This window comes from Lutra lutra, chromosome X (assembly GCF_902655055.1).
Source record: "Lutra lutra chromosome X, mLutLut1.2, whole genome shotgun sequence".
NCBI lineage: Eukaryota > Metazoa > Chordata > Mammalia > Carnivora > Mustelidae > Lutra > Lutra lutra.
Window position 1 is genome coordinate 57993414 of NC_062296.1, and position 17696 is coordinate 58011109.

Consider the following 17696-nt stretch of genomic DNA (forward strand, 5'->3'; position numbering starts at 1 on the left):
CCCAAAAAGGAGACCCTGTACCCATTAGCAGTCTACTCTTCACTGCTCCCCCTTCCTCCCACCCCAGCCATAGACAACCACTAAGTTACTTTCTAATTCCACAGTTTTGCCTATTCTGGACATTTCATATAAATGGAGTCATACCATATGTGGTCTTTTGTGACTAGCTTCTTTCAAGTAATATTTTCAAACTTCATCCGTGTTGTAGCAGTATCAGAACATCATTCCTTTTGATTACTGAAGAACATTCCACGGTATAGCTATACCGTATTTTGATTAGCCATTCATCAGTCAAAGGACATTTGTGTTGTTTCCACTTTGGGGTGATGATGAATAATGCTGCTGTGAACATTTGAGTATAGGTTTTTATATGGACAGGTTTTCATTTCTCTTGGGTGGATACCCAGCATTGCAATTCCTGAATCGTATGGTAACTCTGTTTAACATTTCTGAGACACTTTCAAACTGTTTTCCAAAATGGCTGCCCCACTTTATGTTCTGCCAGCAATGTAAAATGGGTTCAATTTTTCCACATCCTCACCAACACTTGTTGCTGTCTACACTTTTTCTTCTAGCCATACTAGTAGGTGTGAAGTGTTATCTCATTGTGGTATTTTTTTTTCCATTGTGGTTTTGATCCCCACGTCCTGACGCCTAATGATGTTGAGCAGTTTTTCTTGTGCTTAGACCATTTCTATAGCTCACTTGGAGAAATTGCTATTCAGATCCTTTGCCCCTTTTCAAGTTGCGTTATTTATGTTTTTATTATTGAGTCATAAAAGTTCTCTATATGTTCTAGATAAAGGATTAAAGGATAAAGATAAAGGATATGTGATTTGTAAATATTTTCTCCCATTCTGTGGGTTCACTTTTTACTTTCTTGACAGTACTGTTTGCAGAACAAAAGTTAATTTTGATGAAATCCAATTTATCTGTTTGTTTTGCAGTGTCTGCTTTTGATGTTATATCTAAGAAACCATTAAGGGACAGGATTTGAATACAGACTTGGCACCAGCATTTGTGCTCTTCATTACACCACATTACCTGTCTAGAAATTAAATCACTGCTATTGTTACACATGAAGTTATTATTATGTGTTTTGTGTTTTGACCTGAGAAAATACACACATCCATGATCCTCCCACCCTAGCACGGACTTCAGGATTCTGGGTATGGATTGTGAGGTCCATTTTTTAGGGGAAGTACTGAGACTTAGTGGAGGGAAGGGCCACCCATTGAGCTGGACTCCCCTGCCCACCCCGTGCTGCACACCTCACAGGGCTGACACCCTCACGTGCTTCCTCTCCGCCATCCATCTCTCCCAAGCAGAGATTCACACCCATCCGCATGGAATGCTGAGGTGGAGGGTAACTCCCTTTACTTACTTTAGTGGATTTTCTGGAAGGGTAATGGAGGAAATGTGGTGACACCAGGACTACAGATTGCCTGCCAGGAGCCACACAAGGACTCTGAACTAGGAAGCCTCCCTGTAAGGTAAGTTCTCCATGGCAGCCATAACTAAAGGGAACTATGTGGAAGGAAGGTGCTTCCTCTGCAGCCTGACACTCTTTGTTGTCTGATACTCCCAGCCGCATCCAGTGGCTACAACGGTCCTTGGTTTTGAGAAACAGTTGGATAAACCAGAAAATAATCAAGTGTGAGTATGCCTAGGATTGAGGTAACAACTGGGAGGGTTTGGTAAATTATTCTAGGCATTGGAGAACAACCAGAAGCAGCAAGAACAGTCTGTGGCTGAGAAAATATTCCAGGACACGGGGAACAGTCACTGCAGTGATGTGAAACAGTCAAAGAGACTATCAAACAGCCAGAGGGACAGAGAACAGTTCTTGGAATGAGAGGATAGCCATAGAAACTCTAGAATGGCCACAGGAAGTCATTCCTAAATGTTATGCAATAGCCAGAAATACCTAGGAGATAGCCAGGGATAAGGGAACAGTCTCAGGCTAAAGGAATAGCCAGAGAAATAAGGCAACAGCTGGAGGGGGACAGTGTCTGGACCTGAGGAACAGCAGGATCATCAAACATCTGGAGAGACCACAAAAATAGTCCTTGTATATTTGGAAGATAATCAGAGGGACTGCAAAACAGCCAGAGCAACAGGGGATAGACCCTAAGGATCAGACCACAGCAAGAAAAAGAAGAAAGAAAGAGAGAAAGAAAGAAAAAGACCAAGTAAGTTCTGAAGTACAAGGAACAGAAAAATAAAGCAGCAGTCTAAAGGATTGGGGAACCACCAGAGTCCAGGGAACAATTTCAAGGATTGAAACAATAGCCAACAAACCAGCATACAGAGATCAGGGAACAATGGCTGGTCCTAATACAGGATCATCATAAACTGTGGGGAATAATCACAGAGATCAAAGACACTATACTTAGGACTAGTGGGAATTCAACAGACAGTCGTGGGAGCTGACATAGCACCAGCAGGCATAGCTACGGGGGACTACTGGGCATCAAAGACCCTGTCCTAGTGGCTAATACAGGATCGTCTGAACCAGGAAGGGCTGTAACGTAGGGTAGGCTCTAATGAGTCCCAGGCATTCTGATGAGGCTCACGAAGCCAATACACAGCACTAGGGAATAATGAGGGACCAGCATCCACAGGGATGGGGATAATAGATGAACTGATGCTGAGATAGAGACATTATCACTTTAGTGGTGCTCCATGGCTAATCAGCAGAGTGACTAAGGGCTAAGAGCTGATTTTTTTATGATCAAAAACACTGTATTTGTGACCAATATAAGTGGATAGTGATGACACTAGCTCAGGGTCAGCCGCAGATGCCAAGACTGAGAAGCATGAGGCAAAGATTAGACTAATGAACAGTCACAGGGCTGAGGCTACTCTAATGTTAGCATACGCAGTGATGAACTCAAATGTATGGTCGACACGCACTCAGCTGGGGCACGGTTGCATTCTGACACTGTACTAGTGGCTCATGATTGTAACTTAAGAGGGTCAAAGACACTGTACTGATGGCTAAAAGGATATCAGCAAGTTGGGGCTAATGGGGAATCAGCAGATACTGTCCTGGAAGCTCATGGAAGTTAGCCTCAGCTCTTGTGGTTAATTGGGGATCAGCAGACAGAGGGAAGGTAGTGGAGTAGGATCTGCAGATACACTGCTGGGGCCTCATGGGTGTCAAAGAAACTACTGTTGGCTAATGGAGAACCAACAGATACCATGAGGGGGGCTAATGGGGGATCAGCAGACTTGACTGAGGCTTCAACTGGTCAGAGACACAGAACTCGTGGTTAAAGGGAGGAGATTTAGCTGACATAATGATTCAACTGAAGAGAAAAAAAAACGTGATGCATCCTCAAGGAGTTCATACTCTGCTAGTGGCTAATAAATGAAAAGACACTTTGGGGTACCTGGGTAGTACAGGTGGTTAAGCTTCAACTTGGTTTTGGCTCAGGTCATGATCTCAGGGTCATGAGATGGAGCGTTGGGCTCCACACTCAGCCTGTAGTCTGCTTAAGATTCTCTGTCCCGGGGCGCCTGGGTGGCTCAGTGGGTTAAAGCCTCTGCCTTCAGCTCAGGTCATGATCCCGGAGTCCTGGGATCGAGCCCCACATCGGGCTATCTGATCAACAGGGAGCCTGCTTCCCTTCCTCTCTCTCTGCCTGCCTCTCTGCCTACCTGTGATCTCTCTCTCTGTCAAATAAATAAATAAAATCTTTAAAAAAAAAAAAAGATTCTCTGTCCCTCTCCCTCTGCCCCTCTGCACTGTGCTTACGCTCTCTCCCCCTCTCTCTAACTAATAAATCAATACATCTTTAAAAATCAGTCAATCAAAAAGCATCGGTGTATGGTCAGCAGATACAATGACAGGCTGTAGTGGAAGGTCGGAAGACACAGTGATGGGGGCTCTTTTAAGCAGACACCACTGGGTCTCAAGGTTAAAAATCTTGAAGCTTGGGACGCCTGGGTGGCTCAGTTGGTTAAGCAGCTGCCTTCGGCTCAGGTCATGATCCCAGCGTCCTGGGATCGAGTCCCACATCGGGCTCCTTGCTCATCGGGGAGCCTGCTTCTCCCTCTGCCTCTGCCTGCCATTCTGTCTGCCTGTGCTTGCTCTCTCTCCCTCTCTCTCTCTGACAAATAAATAAATAAAATCTTTAAAAAAAAAATCTTGAAGCTTGGTAAACAGGGGATCAGAAGACAGAGTGACAAGGTCATCTGAGTTCTGCAGATACTGTATTGGGGCTCAGAAGGATCAAGGTCACCACATTGGTGGATAACTGGGGAACAGCGGACGGAAACTGGTGCAATTGTGCTGTGCTGTGGGTACATGGTGGGGTCAGACACTGACTACAGGTGACTGATAAACATCACCATAATGAGCGCATCCAATGTGGTTTGAACACATTGGGTTGACTATATCGTATGGTAGCCAAGTGGGGAGCAGTAGACACTGCTGATATGGGTCAACAGACATTACATTCAGTCTAACAGAAGGCAACTAGACACAGTACTGTGAGTTAATGGGAGGTCAGCAGTCACCATGCTGAATCTAAAGGAAAGAAAAAAAAACCCATGATACTGAGTTAATGGAAGATCATCAGTCACAAAACTGGAGGCTAAAGGGGTGAAAAGACACTCTGCTGTGAGCAAACGGGTCAGCAAAAATTGTAATGGCAGCGAAAAGGGGTGGTGAGACATGATGCTCCGAGCTAACGGGGAGTCAGCAGACTTTGCTGGATCAAAATGTTGTGATAAGACAAGATATCATGAGCTGATGTTATAGGTCATTGTACAGACACTGTGCTCTAGGCCCAGAGAAGTGAAAAGAAGTGCTGTAGGTTAATGGGGCTGACATATCCTAGGGTAAAACCTACTGTGGCGGTGGCTAATGGAGGATCAAGAGGGATTGTGCTTAAGCCATTAGGAGTCAAATACACACAGTAGTGTTGGCAGGGAGGGTGCTAACCGAGGATAAGCACAAACCATCACGGGGCCTCAGTGAAGGCCATCTTCATGAAGCAAGGCCATTTCGAAAGCCTTAGGAGGACTAAGTCTCCCATTGCCAGTGTACTTTTACCTGCTCTAGTGGTCAAGATTCCTGGTTTTCTCCCTGGAAGCCCACATATGGCTCCTGGTGTGGGAACCCATAACATTTGTATTATTGCTTTTAAATTTTAATTGAGATATAATTTATATCAATAAAGGGCACAAATCTTAAATTTACTCATTTAATAATTTAATATGCATTCCAATCAAGATACAGAATAGCTCTTTCACCCCCCAGGAAGGTCCCTCCTACCCCTTAGGATTTAATCCCCATCCCACAGGCAACCACTGATCTGCTTTCTGTCACTATAGATTACTTTTATTTATGTTTGACATTTTCCATAATAAGAATAAGAATAAGAATTTTAAAACATAAAATTGAAGTTTTTTAAATGATTGAGCTGAAGATTAAAAGAATAAATAAGATAACATCTTGATAAATGTAATTAATACTCAGTAAATGAGGGTTAGGGAATGCTGTTTAAAAAATGCATAAAGGGGGCACCTGGGTGGGTTAAGCCTCTGCCTTTGGCTCAGGTTATGATCTCAGGGTCCTGGGATTGAGCCCCACAGCAGGCTCTCTGCTCAGTGGGGAGCCTGCTTCCCTCTCTCTCTGCCTGCCTCTCTGCCTACTTGTGATCTCTCTGTCAAATAAAAAAAAATTTTTTTTTAAATGCATAAAGTATAATATACACATTCATGTGTATGCTGTATTTGGAGGCATCTGATGATTAATCCAAATATCCTGGGTCTTCATATTTATTATGAAACATCCAGGAAACAAAACAAAAACAGGTACTTAATTTAGCATCAATTTACTATAGCATAGTGCTACAAAATACTAATGGGAAAGGATTAACTTTTGTGGATCAAAATGGTGCATTAGAAAACATTCTCAGGGTGCCTGGCTGGTTCAGTTGGTAGAGCATAAGACTCTTGACCTTGGGATCATGAGCTGGAGTCCCATGGTGGGCCTAGAGCTTACCTAAAAAAGAAAAAGATAAGCTTTACCAAAAAAAAAGAACACATTTTCCAAGTTGAGGGGTTTGGGTATACACTAACAAACCTCCACTAAAGGGTATTTTTCAGGCAAAGAAGAAAATGATCCCGGATGGAATGCAGAAAGGAATGAAGAGCAACCAAGATGGCAAACAAGTGGGTAAAATGAAATGAACATATAAAACAAAAATGTTTTGTGGGGATACATGACTGTATCTGTGTATGTGTGCATATGTATGTGTGTGTGTATCTATATATATAATATATACACAAATATTACATATAAATATTTATATAAACCCCATAATACATTATTACATTTTAAAATATATATGTACATACAGATATATGAGCAAAGTTTCTATTAAAAATTAGCTTTAAAAGATAATTTCTTGGGGGAAAACCATAAAATACTATCAAAGGTCAAAAAGGCGACTTAAAAAATAAAAAGACAAACCGTATTCATGGATACAACAACTTCAAGCCATTTTACACCTTTCAGACTGGCCACAATTTGAAAGACTGCTAATAAGTCCTGGTGAATACATGGAAAAATGTAAACTTCATCTCAAACTGCTCATGAGAATGTAAGTTAGTACAACCTAGAGGGGGAAAAAATCCAATTATTTAACAAAGTTGAAAAATTTCTGTATCAATCTGAAGGACCCAGCTAGGGGAGAGAAACAACACCAGTTATTTTTTAATGAAAAGAACTTATTATAGAGACTTTTTAGCTAGTTACAGAGTTACTAACCATGTAACTGAAAAGACAGGGAACATTAAAATTATCGTGGAGATAGCAACTACAGGAAGCAGCTGGGCTAAGGTAACAAGGGAAGAAACTGGAATTGAAAAGTTGAAGGAGTAGTGTCATGTGGGTGGGACTCACACCTCTAGGGAGGTGGCCCCGGCCAGCGGCTGCCAGTGTCTCTGAGGGGGTGGGAGTTCGTACCGTAGGGGATTCCATGGGTGCTGGAAATCTACAGCCTGGATTAAACTACCGCCACCGGGAGGAACTGCTGCTGGCCAAGGGAAGAAGTAACACTGGGCTGACACTCAGATGAACAGGGAGCTAACAGGAAGGGGAAACAAGGAGCAGGTCCCTTCTTCCTTCCTCACCCTTAAAGTTTATATTTAGTATCTCTTATTGGCAAGACCCAACAGGAAGAAGATGGCAAGACAGAAACATGTTTTGTAGATCATAGCCCAAGCACCACAAAGCACAGTGTAGAATGGGGATGTTAGAGCTAGGGCACAAGAGCTGAATCACTTAAACAATGCCTACACTCTATGACCCATCAGTTCCACTTTTAGATTTAGACACCAAACACAGACACGATACAAATGTCTTGCACCAAGAGAATGGAGAGAGAAATGAATGGACCAGACCTATATTTATCCGCGTGGACAGACCCTGGGAAGGTAACGTTCCATGAAAGGAGCAAGCTGCAGAACTTTCAACACCGTGTGATACCATTCATGTAAAGTTTTTAAAAGCAATAGGGTATTAGATATTGTACAGTTCACACTATACACACAAAAATTCTCAGGGTAGATGACAAATTCTCAATGTTGAAAGGAAAACCTTAACTTTAGAAGAAAGAATAGGAGAATATTACCACCCTGAATCTGATCCATATTCCAACATAAAACCTCAGCAGAAGACTTAACAAAATTAAGCAACCAGGCACAGTCCGTGAGGACATATCTGTAACACACATAACTGAAAAAAGATTTTTATATTCTCATGTAGTAAAAAACAAAGCCAAGAGACACTTACGCCAAGAAGTAAAAGAGAAGTGGCCCATTAAAAACAATGAGCAAAGGATAGAGCACTGTCAGTGCACAGAAGAAAAAAACCGAAATGGCCGGTCAACAGACAAGAAGCTATGCCACCATACCATTCATTAGGGAAATCCAAATGAAATGAAAATGACAATGAGCTATCCCCTAACAGGAACTGGGATGTATTTTCACACCAGTGTAGGAGCCAAACTGTTACGGGTGTACTCTGGGTGCAGGGTGACCAGATGACCCAGAGGGCTTGATCAAATGGTGATGGGAGTCTTCACGAAGAAGCTTTCTCCATTGTACAAGGCAAGGGCCGGCCTACGTGGATTCTCTGATGTTCTGTGAGGTGTGCTTTCCGGCAAAAGGCTTTCCCACATTCCCGACATTCAAAGGGTCTCTCTCCTGTGTGAATTCGCTGATGTTCAATGAGGCGTACTTTCACGTAGAAGGCATTTCCGCATTCGCTACATTCGTAGGGTTTCTCTCCCGTGTGAGTTCTCTGGTGTTGACAAAGGGATTTCTTCATACTGAAGATTTTTCCGCATTCCCTACATTCATAGGGCTTCTCTCCTGAATGCATCCTCTGGTGTTCAATGAGGCGTGCTTTTACGTAGAAGGCATTACCACATTTATTACACTCATAAGGTTTCTCTCCTGTGTGAATTCGCTGATGTATCCCAAGAGATGAGTGTACCCTGAAAGACTTCCCACATTCATTGCACTGATAGGGTTTTTCACCTGTGTGAGTCCTCTGATGATTATTGAGAGTCATTTTCATTCTGAAGAATTTCCCACATTCACCACATTTATAGGGTTTCTCGCCTGTGTGAATTCTTTGATGCTGGTTTAGGGATTTCTTTGCACGGAAGTTCTTCCCACAGTCCCCACATTCGTATGGTTTCTCCCCTGTGTGAGTTCTCTGGTGCTGGGTAAGGGATATCTTAACTCGAAATGTCTTTCCACATTCACTACACTCGTAGGGCTTCTCTCCTGTGTGAGTTCTCTGGTGAATCATGAGGGTTGCCTTCTCAGAAAAGGTTTTCCCACATTCGGTACATTCATAGGGTCTCTCTCCTGTGTGCGTTCTCTGATGTAGAATGAGTTGTGACTTCCTGCCAAAAGATTTCCTACATTCGTTACATTCAAAGGGTTTCTCCCCTGTGTGAGTCTTCTGATGAGCAATGAGGTATGACCTTGCACTAAAGGTCTTTGCACATTCTGCGCATTCATAAGGTCTCTCCCCCGTGTGTATTCTCAGATGTTCAATAAGGTTTGATTTCCGGCAGTAAGCTTTCCCACATTCGTGACATCCAAAGTTTTTTACCCCTGTGTGTGCCTTTTTAGGACCAACAAAGCCTGTTTTCTTGTAGAAGATTTTCCCGTATCCATTATATTCAACAGCTTGGTCCAACGTTTGAATCTTCTGATGCCGGAGGTCATAATCATGCCCGAGGGCATTACCCTCAACAGAACTGTTGTCACACAGCAGTGAGAGAGATCCTTTAAAAACAAATCAGATCACCCTTTCACTTAAAACTCAACAACGGCTTCCCCTGTCACAGTATCAAATGAAAGTGCTGCATAAAGCCTATAAAAAAGTGCTTAACAGAGCCTAAAAATCTCTACATGATTTGGCCCCTGGCTAACTCTCTTGATTTTGCTTCTCACCACCCCCTGTTAAGTTGCACTGGCCTCTTTGCTATTTTTAGGATTTACCACTCAGACCAGACCTGACATGTACTCTCCTCTCTACCCAAAATATTAAAAATCTCCATGGTTCTGTCTCTCTCCCATCCCTGATGTTGGCGGACTCATGTTAACCTCACCAAAGAGTCTTCCCTGAGCACATTCTCTACAAGCACACAACCATCATTAGCCAGCTTTCTCATCTTGCACTGATTTTCTTTTTACCACCAAACATGATGTATTTGTCTCTGGTCCCTTTCCCTCATCAGACTGCAAGCTTCAGAACAGAGCTCTTAGTTCATTCGCTGCTGGACCTCCACACCGTGAACGTGACCAGATTAGAGCGGATACTCATTTAAGATTTGGTGGAACACTAAATGAAGGAATGAGTGAAGGCCTGACCACAGAAGCCATCCCAGGCAACAGAGGGAAGGAAGGCAATTTCGAATACTAAAGAGAGGCAGAACAGCGAAGAATGTCTGAGATGAGGCAGGCAGGGATAGATAAGAATGGCAGATAACTACAGAAATCAAAATAAAAGAGCACGGAGCACATGAGCGTGAGCAGGATAACTGGCATGTGTGATTTACTTATCTGAAGTGTGCAAACCTTACGTGGCCTCCAGTTGTTTCCAAAGCACAAGGGCCTCTAAAAAGAGATGACCAGAGAACACCTCCCAGAGTGTTTTGACCTGCATTTCTGGGCTCTTATTTCCCGTTTCCATATGTCTGGCTACTGCACACTCACCTGGGTAACCAGGGCCTGGGGATTCCTCCTCTAATATCCACAGCTCTTCTCCTCGCTCCAACTTGAAGATCATCTCTGGTTTGGCCACGCAGAGGCCTGTTAATGGGAAATGGCACAGGACATGGGCCAAGTTGTCTGAGCTTAGGGCCTCTGATGGAGGAGGAAGGTGCATCTTCGTGAGCTGCACAAGGAAGGGGGCCCATTTAAACCTTTCACTGGGGGGAAGTGACGACACACACGCTTCCCGGTGCCCCAAACTGATCAGTCACCTGTGACCCCTGCATCTAGAACTCGAGCATCATCCAAGTCTACAAAGGCTGCACACATCCCAGTAACCAAGACAGGACACACACGTGACCGGGAGTGACATGGGAGATAATCCTCACCCACAGATGCCAGGTTGCTGTAGTTCTCCAACATGACATCCTTGTGCATGGTCCTCTGAGCGGGGTCCAGGCTGTGCCATTCCTGTCGGGTAAAATCCACAGCCACGTCCTCAAATGACACAGATCCCTGTAACAACAATCTGCAAGGATCAGAATGGGACACACAGAGAAGATGTGTGGGAACTAATTCCACGGAGCACTAATATAATAAGAGTTAACTAGGAGTTGGGGAGCATGGGTGACCCAGTGGGTTAAGCCTCTGCCTTCGGCTCAGGTTATGATCTCTGGGTCCTGGGGTCGGGCCCCACATCGGGCTCCCTGCTCAGTGGGGAGCCTGCTTCTCCTTCTGCCTGTCCCCCTGGTCATGTTTTCTCTGACAGATTAATAAAATCTTTTTAAAAATTAAAAAAAAGGGGGGGAATAAGATGGAGTGCCTGTTCTCAAAGAGCTCATACTCCAATAAAGAGACTTGTATATAAACACATTCTTGCTAGGTGCCTGGGTGGCTCAGTAGGTTAAGCATCTGCCTTCAGCTCGGGTCATGATCCCAGGGTCCTGGATCAAGCCCCACATTGGGCTCCCTGCTCAGCAGGAAGCTTGCTTCTCCCTCTCCCACTCCCTCTGCTTGTGTTCCCTCTCTCACCGTCTCTCCCTCTGTGTCAAATAAATAAATAAAATCTTTATTTTTTAGCACACGGGAGCTGTGCTAGACACGTGTGCAGGGTGCAGTGGGCTTTCACAAGGGATGGAATGGGATTCTACTTTGTGTTATCAGATTCAACTCAATTCAGCTTCATTTGGGGAGACAGAGCTTTGAATCCCTAAACAAGAATACAATTTCCCTCCACAAACATGGGGCAATCACATAAGAAAAGGCAGGAAAACATGAAACACACATGGTGAGTTAGGGAACCTCACATAGAACAGTGTGACGGAAAACAGCACTTCAGGCTACGATGAAATAAAGGCTGTGGAGACACTCAGGGGCCAGAGAGTGGAGGGCTTTGGGGCTCTTTTTTCCTACACATTATCAGTCTCTAAGATATTTGACTGCATACACCATCAGAATATTTTCTGACCTTTGCACAATATATTCATACTTATAAATTATACAGAAGTACTGTCAAGTGGAGGGAAAGCACAGAATATTAACTCCCAGAAAAATGGCGTGAGCAGATGGGTTGGGGCTGGTGGCACATACTGAGATTAGCAAAACAAGAGAGATACTAGGTTGGCAGAAGGGGAAATTAAAATAGATCTTGGACCTCAGCTGGAGTGTTTATGACACATACTGATAGACATCCAGCTGGCAGGTGGGTATATGATTCTGAAGCTCAGAAGAGAAGGCCAGGACAGGCCAAGGCTTGGGAGGCAATCACATTTCAGTGCCAGCTGAAACCACCAGAATAAATTGGATAGCTAAGAAAAAAACAAAGAGCTTGAGAAAACAAGTACTGAGTCAGCAGGGACACCAAAATGGCAGGAAGCTTGAAGGAGGGTACTGTGGGACAGAGAGAATGGGAGAAGTCCTGTTTGGGTTTGTTTTTTTTTTAAATGCACTACTGCCCCAAAGTCAGCCCCAGAGTCAAAGCCACAAACTTTGTTAGAAGCAGACACCTCGCACTCTGAGGAAGAGAAATCTTTTTCTTTAGCAAGGAGAATAGTTTAGCAAGTGCCCAGGAGGGCGCCTGGGTGGCTCAGTCGGTTAAGCGTCTGCCTTCAGTTCCGGTCCTGATCTCAGGGTCCTGGGATCGAGCTCCACATCGGGCTCTGTGCCCAGTGGGAAGCCTGCTTCTCCCTCTCCCACTCCCCCTGCTTCTGCTCCCTCTCTTGCTGTGTCTCTCTCTCTGTCAAATAAAAAAAAAAAAAAAAAGTGACTGCCTTCGGCCCAGGTCATGATCCCGGCATCCCGGGATCGAGTCCCGCATCAGGCTCCCAGCTCCATGGGGAGTCTGATTCTCCCTCTGACTTCTCCCCTCTCATGCTCTCTCTCACACTCTCTCTCTCCCTCAAATAAATAAAATCTTTAAAAAAAAAAAAAAGAGTATGGAAAGGATCCGCATTGCCTTTTCTCTAAACCCCACCACTTGGCCCTGAGGGTAAACACAGTTATAGAAAGTGAGAGCCAAAGTGGAGAGATTAAAGCCCTAACTCTCCAGCCAAAAGACCATGGAGGGGATCGTGGAGGGGGGGAATTGCTCTAATAAAATAGCCTAGAGTACATGAAACAAAACTAAAAGAACTGGAAGGAAAAATGGGCAAATCCACACTTATGGCTGTTGACCTTCAACACTTCTTTTACTGATAGAAGTAACTAGAAGACAGAAAATCAGCAGGGATATAGAAAAACTGAACACCAACCAACCGACTTTGCAGAGCATTCCACTCAAAAATATAGAAATTAATTATGTTTCTTCAAGTACACATGGAATATTCACCAAGCTAGAACACACCCGGCATCATAAAAAAAACCTCAACACATTCCAAGGCCCGTTGGGTCCCAAGGAAAGTTGACCTGGAACAACCAACTCCGAGATATATATATTTTTTTAAAGATTTTATTTATTTGCCAGAGAGGGAGGAGAGCGAGCGAGCGAGCACAGGCAGACAGAATGGCAGGCAGAGGCAGAGGGAGAAGCAGGCTCCCCGCCAAGCAAGGAGCCCGATGTGGGACTCGATCCCAGGATGCTGGGATCATGACCTGAGCCGAAGGCAGCTGCTTAACCAACTGAGCCACCCAGGCGTCCCTCCGAGATATATTTTAATAAAACAATTAGAATTTAGAGACAAGGAAACTATTCCCTCAGGGCCTCCTGGCAAAAAGATGAAATAACTCCCAAGACAAGAGAATTAAACTGGCATCAATTTCGCAAGACACAAAGCAGTAGTAATGTAGCACTTTCAAGAAAGTGAAGGGGGAAAAGTACCAACAAAGGCAATTCGATGCTTTATACTTGATACTCTTCAAGTATCGAGGCTATCAGAAGAACAGCTGAGTGGGCCAAAACACTGGTGCCCTTCCTAAGGAATTTCATAGAGCTGCACCGTCTAATTCGGTAGCCACTAGACACATGTGGTTATAAAATTTAAGTTTTGATGAATTAAAATGGAGTAACATAGGAAATTCAGTCTCTCGGTCACATCAAGCATATTTCCAGTGTTCAGTAACCGCATGTGGCTAGTTACAGTCCTGGACAGCAGAGACCCAGAACATGCTCATCGCTGCAGGAAATGCTATTGGCCAGCCCTGTACCATCCATCCAAAACCAATGAATGGGAAAATTCTGGCAAAAGCCTAACAGTGAGCATTCCATATACTAATTGTAAAGCTAAGACTAAAACAAAGCTGGGGTCATGGGTCATAAGACAACGTATAAACTTGAAGTTGTCCTGACAAAGTAGAAGAACAAAGAAAAATGGACAATGAATCATTGACTTCTATATAGGCAAAGCTGAGATACAAATTAGATGTTATCAAAGATTAATAAGGAAAAAAAGGGCCATCTGGTTGGCTCAGTTAGTGGAGCGTGTGACTCTTGATCTAGGGGTTGTAAGTTTGAGGCCCATAGTGGGTGTAGAGATCACTTAAAAATAAAATCTTAAAAGGTAAACAGGTACAGCCGTTACGGAAAACAGAATGGAGGTTGTTCAAAAAATTAAAAATAGAACTATATGATCCGGCAGTCCCCCTTCTGGGTATGTATCTGAAGGAAGTGAAATCACTATCCCAAAGAGATATCTGTGTTCCCATGATCACTGCGGCATTATTCACAATAACCAAGATATGGTCCATCCATGGATGAAGGGATAAACACGTGGTTTATATATACAACCAGATCGATTGAGTCATGACAAAGAAGGAAATCCCACCATTTGCAACAAATTAGATGAAACTGGAGGACATGATGCTAAGTGAAATGAATCAGACAGGGGTGCCTGGGTGGCTCAGTTGTTAAGCGTCCGCCTTCGGCGCAGGTCAGGATTTCAAGGTCCTGGGATCGAGCCCTGCATTGAGCTCCTGCTCATCGGGGAGTCTGCTTCTGCCTCTCCCTCTGCCTGTTGCTCCCCCTGCTTATGCTCGCTCTCTCACCCTCTCTCGCTCTCTCTCTGACAAATAAATAAATAAAATCTTTTTTTTCTTAAAGGAAATGAATCAGAGAAAGTCAAATACTGTATGACTTCACTTGTATGTGAAATCTTTTTTAAAAAGGTCGGACTCATAGAAGCAGAGAGGAATGTTACCAGGGGGATGGGGGAAATGAGGACATGTTGGTCAAACAAAACAAAGTCAGTTATGTAGATGAATAAAGTCTAGAGATCTATGGGCACCTGGCTGGCTCAATCAGTGGAGTGTGCGACTGTTTTTTTTAAGACTTTATTTATTTATTCGACAGAGATCACAAGTAGGCAAAGAGGCAGGTGGGGGTGGGGGGAAGCAGGCTCCCTGCCGAGCAGAGAGCCCGATGCGGGGCTCGATTCCAGGACCCTGGGATCATGACCTGAGCTTTAACCTACTGAGCCACCCAGGCGCCCTGGAGTGTTTGACTCTTGATCTCAGGTTGTGAGATCTACACCCACGCTGGGGGTAGAGATTACTTAAAAATAAAATCTTTAGAGATCTAACATATAGGCATAAAGACCATACTTAATAATACTACATTGAACAACGGAAATATGCCAAGAAAGTAAATTACGGGTGTACTCATCACACACAAAAAAAATGGTAACTATGGGGGAGCCTAGCTGGCTCAGTTAGAGGAGTGTGTGATTCTGGATCTCGGGGTCGGGAGTTCAAGCCCCATGGAGGGGTGTAGAGATTACATAAATAAATGCAACTTTTTTTTAAAAAATGGTAAATATGTGAGGAGATAATATATTTATTAGCTTAACTGTAGTAATCATTTCAATATGTATATCAAATTATCATGTCATATACCTTAAACATATACAACTTTTGTGAATAAATAAGCAAATGGAAAGAAAGGAGGGTTGACTAAGGGTACTATAAGAAGTATTAACACGAAGGGGTGCCTGAGTGGTTCAATCGGTTCAGTTTTGGCTCTTGATTTTGGCTCAGGTCATGATCTCAGGGTCGTGAGATCCAGCCCTGCGATGGGCTCCACAGTGAGCATGGAGCCTGCTTAAGATTCTTTCTCTCCTGTGGGGTGCCTGGGTAAGCATCCTACTCTTGGTTTTGATCAGGTTGTGATCTCAGGGTCATGAGACTGAGTCCCACCTTGAGCTCTGAGTCTTCTTGAGATTTTTTCCCCTTCCCTCTCCCTTCCCCTCTGCTCCTACCCCCACCCACACTCTCTCTCTCTCTCAAATAAATAAATTTGTTTTAAAGATTTTCTCTCTCCCTCTCCCTCGCCCCCCACTGCCCCGCTCACACCCTCTCCCTCTCTCTCTGAAAGAAAAAAAAGAGAAGTATTAACAAGGGAATTACCAGCATAAAAATACAACCTTCTTAATTACCAAAAAAATTTAGAGGAAACACTCAATAAAGAAGCAGAGTGAATAGAACATATACACACAGTTATTACATCAGAAGAGAAAATGAAAGTATTGAGACCAAACATATTTGTATTGTTTCTATCATCAAACTATAACAGAAATAACTGTTAATAGGCTTACCTCACCTGTTAACCAAAAAAGATTTTCACAGCGCCTCATAAAGCAGAGCCCACCAACGCCGTGCATAAGAGACATGTTTAAAACATAGTCATTCCAAAAGGCTAAAATTAAAGAGAGGGACAAAGATTTACCAAATGAAAACAATATAAAAGCAGGGATAGAAATCCTGATGCCAAAGTAGAATTCCAAAAGCAATTATATGAGCCAAAGGAAGATACTCTGTAATGTTAAACACCCCCTCCAAAACGAAGATTTGACAACAAAGATACGTGAAAATACCTATGCACAAAGTTACACAGCAAAAGCCTCTATAAACCAAAACTATAGGAATGCAAGAAACAGAAGCATTCTTTAATGGGAGACTTTTAATATACCACTCACAAAATGAGACAGGTTAAGTGGACAAAAGAATAAGCAATGATACAAAGGACCCAAGCAACATAATTAAGAAGGTGAAACTTTTGGACCGATACATATTGAACATTACAGATCATACAAAATATAGTCTTTCTCAAGCACACACAGGATATTCACAAAAATTGACCATATAGTAGGGCACAAAGAAGATAATCTCAGTAGGCTCCTTAAAATAGAAATATCACAAACACCAATCACAATCAGTAAAGAAATTTAACAGTTAGAAATTGACAAGCTGATTCTAAAATTCATATTTAAAAAATGAAAGGACCTAGATAGCCAAAGCAATCTTGCAAAAGGAGAAAGAAGTTGAAGGGCTTATATTATCTCATTTTAAGACTTATAAAGCTACAGTTCTCAAGACAGTATGGTATTTTTTCAAGATACACGTGACACAAAATAAAAAGTTTAGAAATAGACCCGCACATAAATGGTCAGTTGATTTCTAACGAAGGTGTCAAGGATATTCAGTGGAGAAATAATACTTTTAACAAATGGCCCCGAGGGCGCCTGGGTGGCTCAGTGGGTTAAGCCGCTGCCTTCGGCTCAGGTCATGATCTCAGGGTCCTGGGATCGAGTCCCGCATCGGGCTCTCTGCTCAGCGGGGAGCCTGCTTCCCTCTCTCTCTCTGCCTGCCTCTCTGTCTGCTTGTGATCTCTGTCTGTCAGATAAATAAATAAAATCTTTAAAAAAAAAAATGGCCCCGGAAAAACTTCAGAGCTTGGATAGTCATGCCCAAAAAACTTCAGAGCTCCTGAGTGCCTTGGTGGCTCAGTGGTTAAGCATCTGCCTTTGACCCTGGAATCAAGTCCTGCATCGGGCTCCCTGCTCCGTGGGGAGCCTGCTTCTCCTTCTTCTACTCCCCTGCTTGTGTTTCCTATCTCACTGTGTCTCTCTCTGTCAAATAAATAAATAAAATCTTAAAAAAAAAAAAACAACCTCAGAGTTCCTGAAGGATCTTACTCAACTGTAAAGACTGATTATCTCCAGAAGGTAAGAAGATTA

The 17696-nt window shown here is 43.3% G+C and overlaps 1 protein-coding gene across 2 annotated transcripts in view; it reads right to left on the reverse strand.

Annotated features, from left to right (window-relative positions):
* Nucleotides 1-6489: 6489 nt before the first annotated feature.
* The window catches only part of ZNF157 (zinc finger protein 157), a 39762-nt gene continuing 28555 nt past the window's right edge, over nt 6490-17696 (reverse strand). Inside the window, exons 3-5 of one of the 2 annotated variants that reach the window (XM_047715024.1) lie at nt 10641-10722; nt 10255-10350; nt 6490-9321 (exon numbers count right to left, since the gene is read on the reverse strand). In XM_047715024.1, the coding sequence (XP_047570980.1) occupies nt 8099-9321; nt 10255-10350; nt 10641-10722 (1401 nt within the window). In that variant the 3' untranslated portion in view covers nt 6490-8098. Of the gene's footprint in view, nt 9322-10254; nt 10351-10640; nt 10768-17696 lie in introns of both variants that reach the window. The other variant, XM_047715022.1, reaches the window with a different exon arrangement.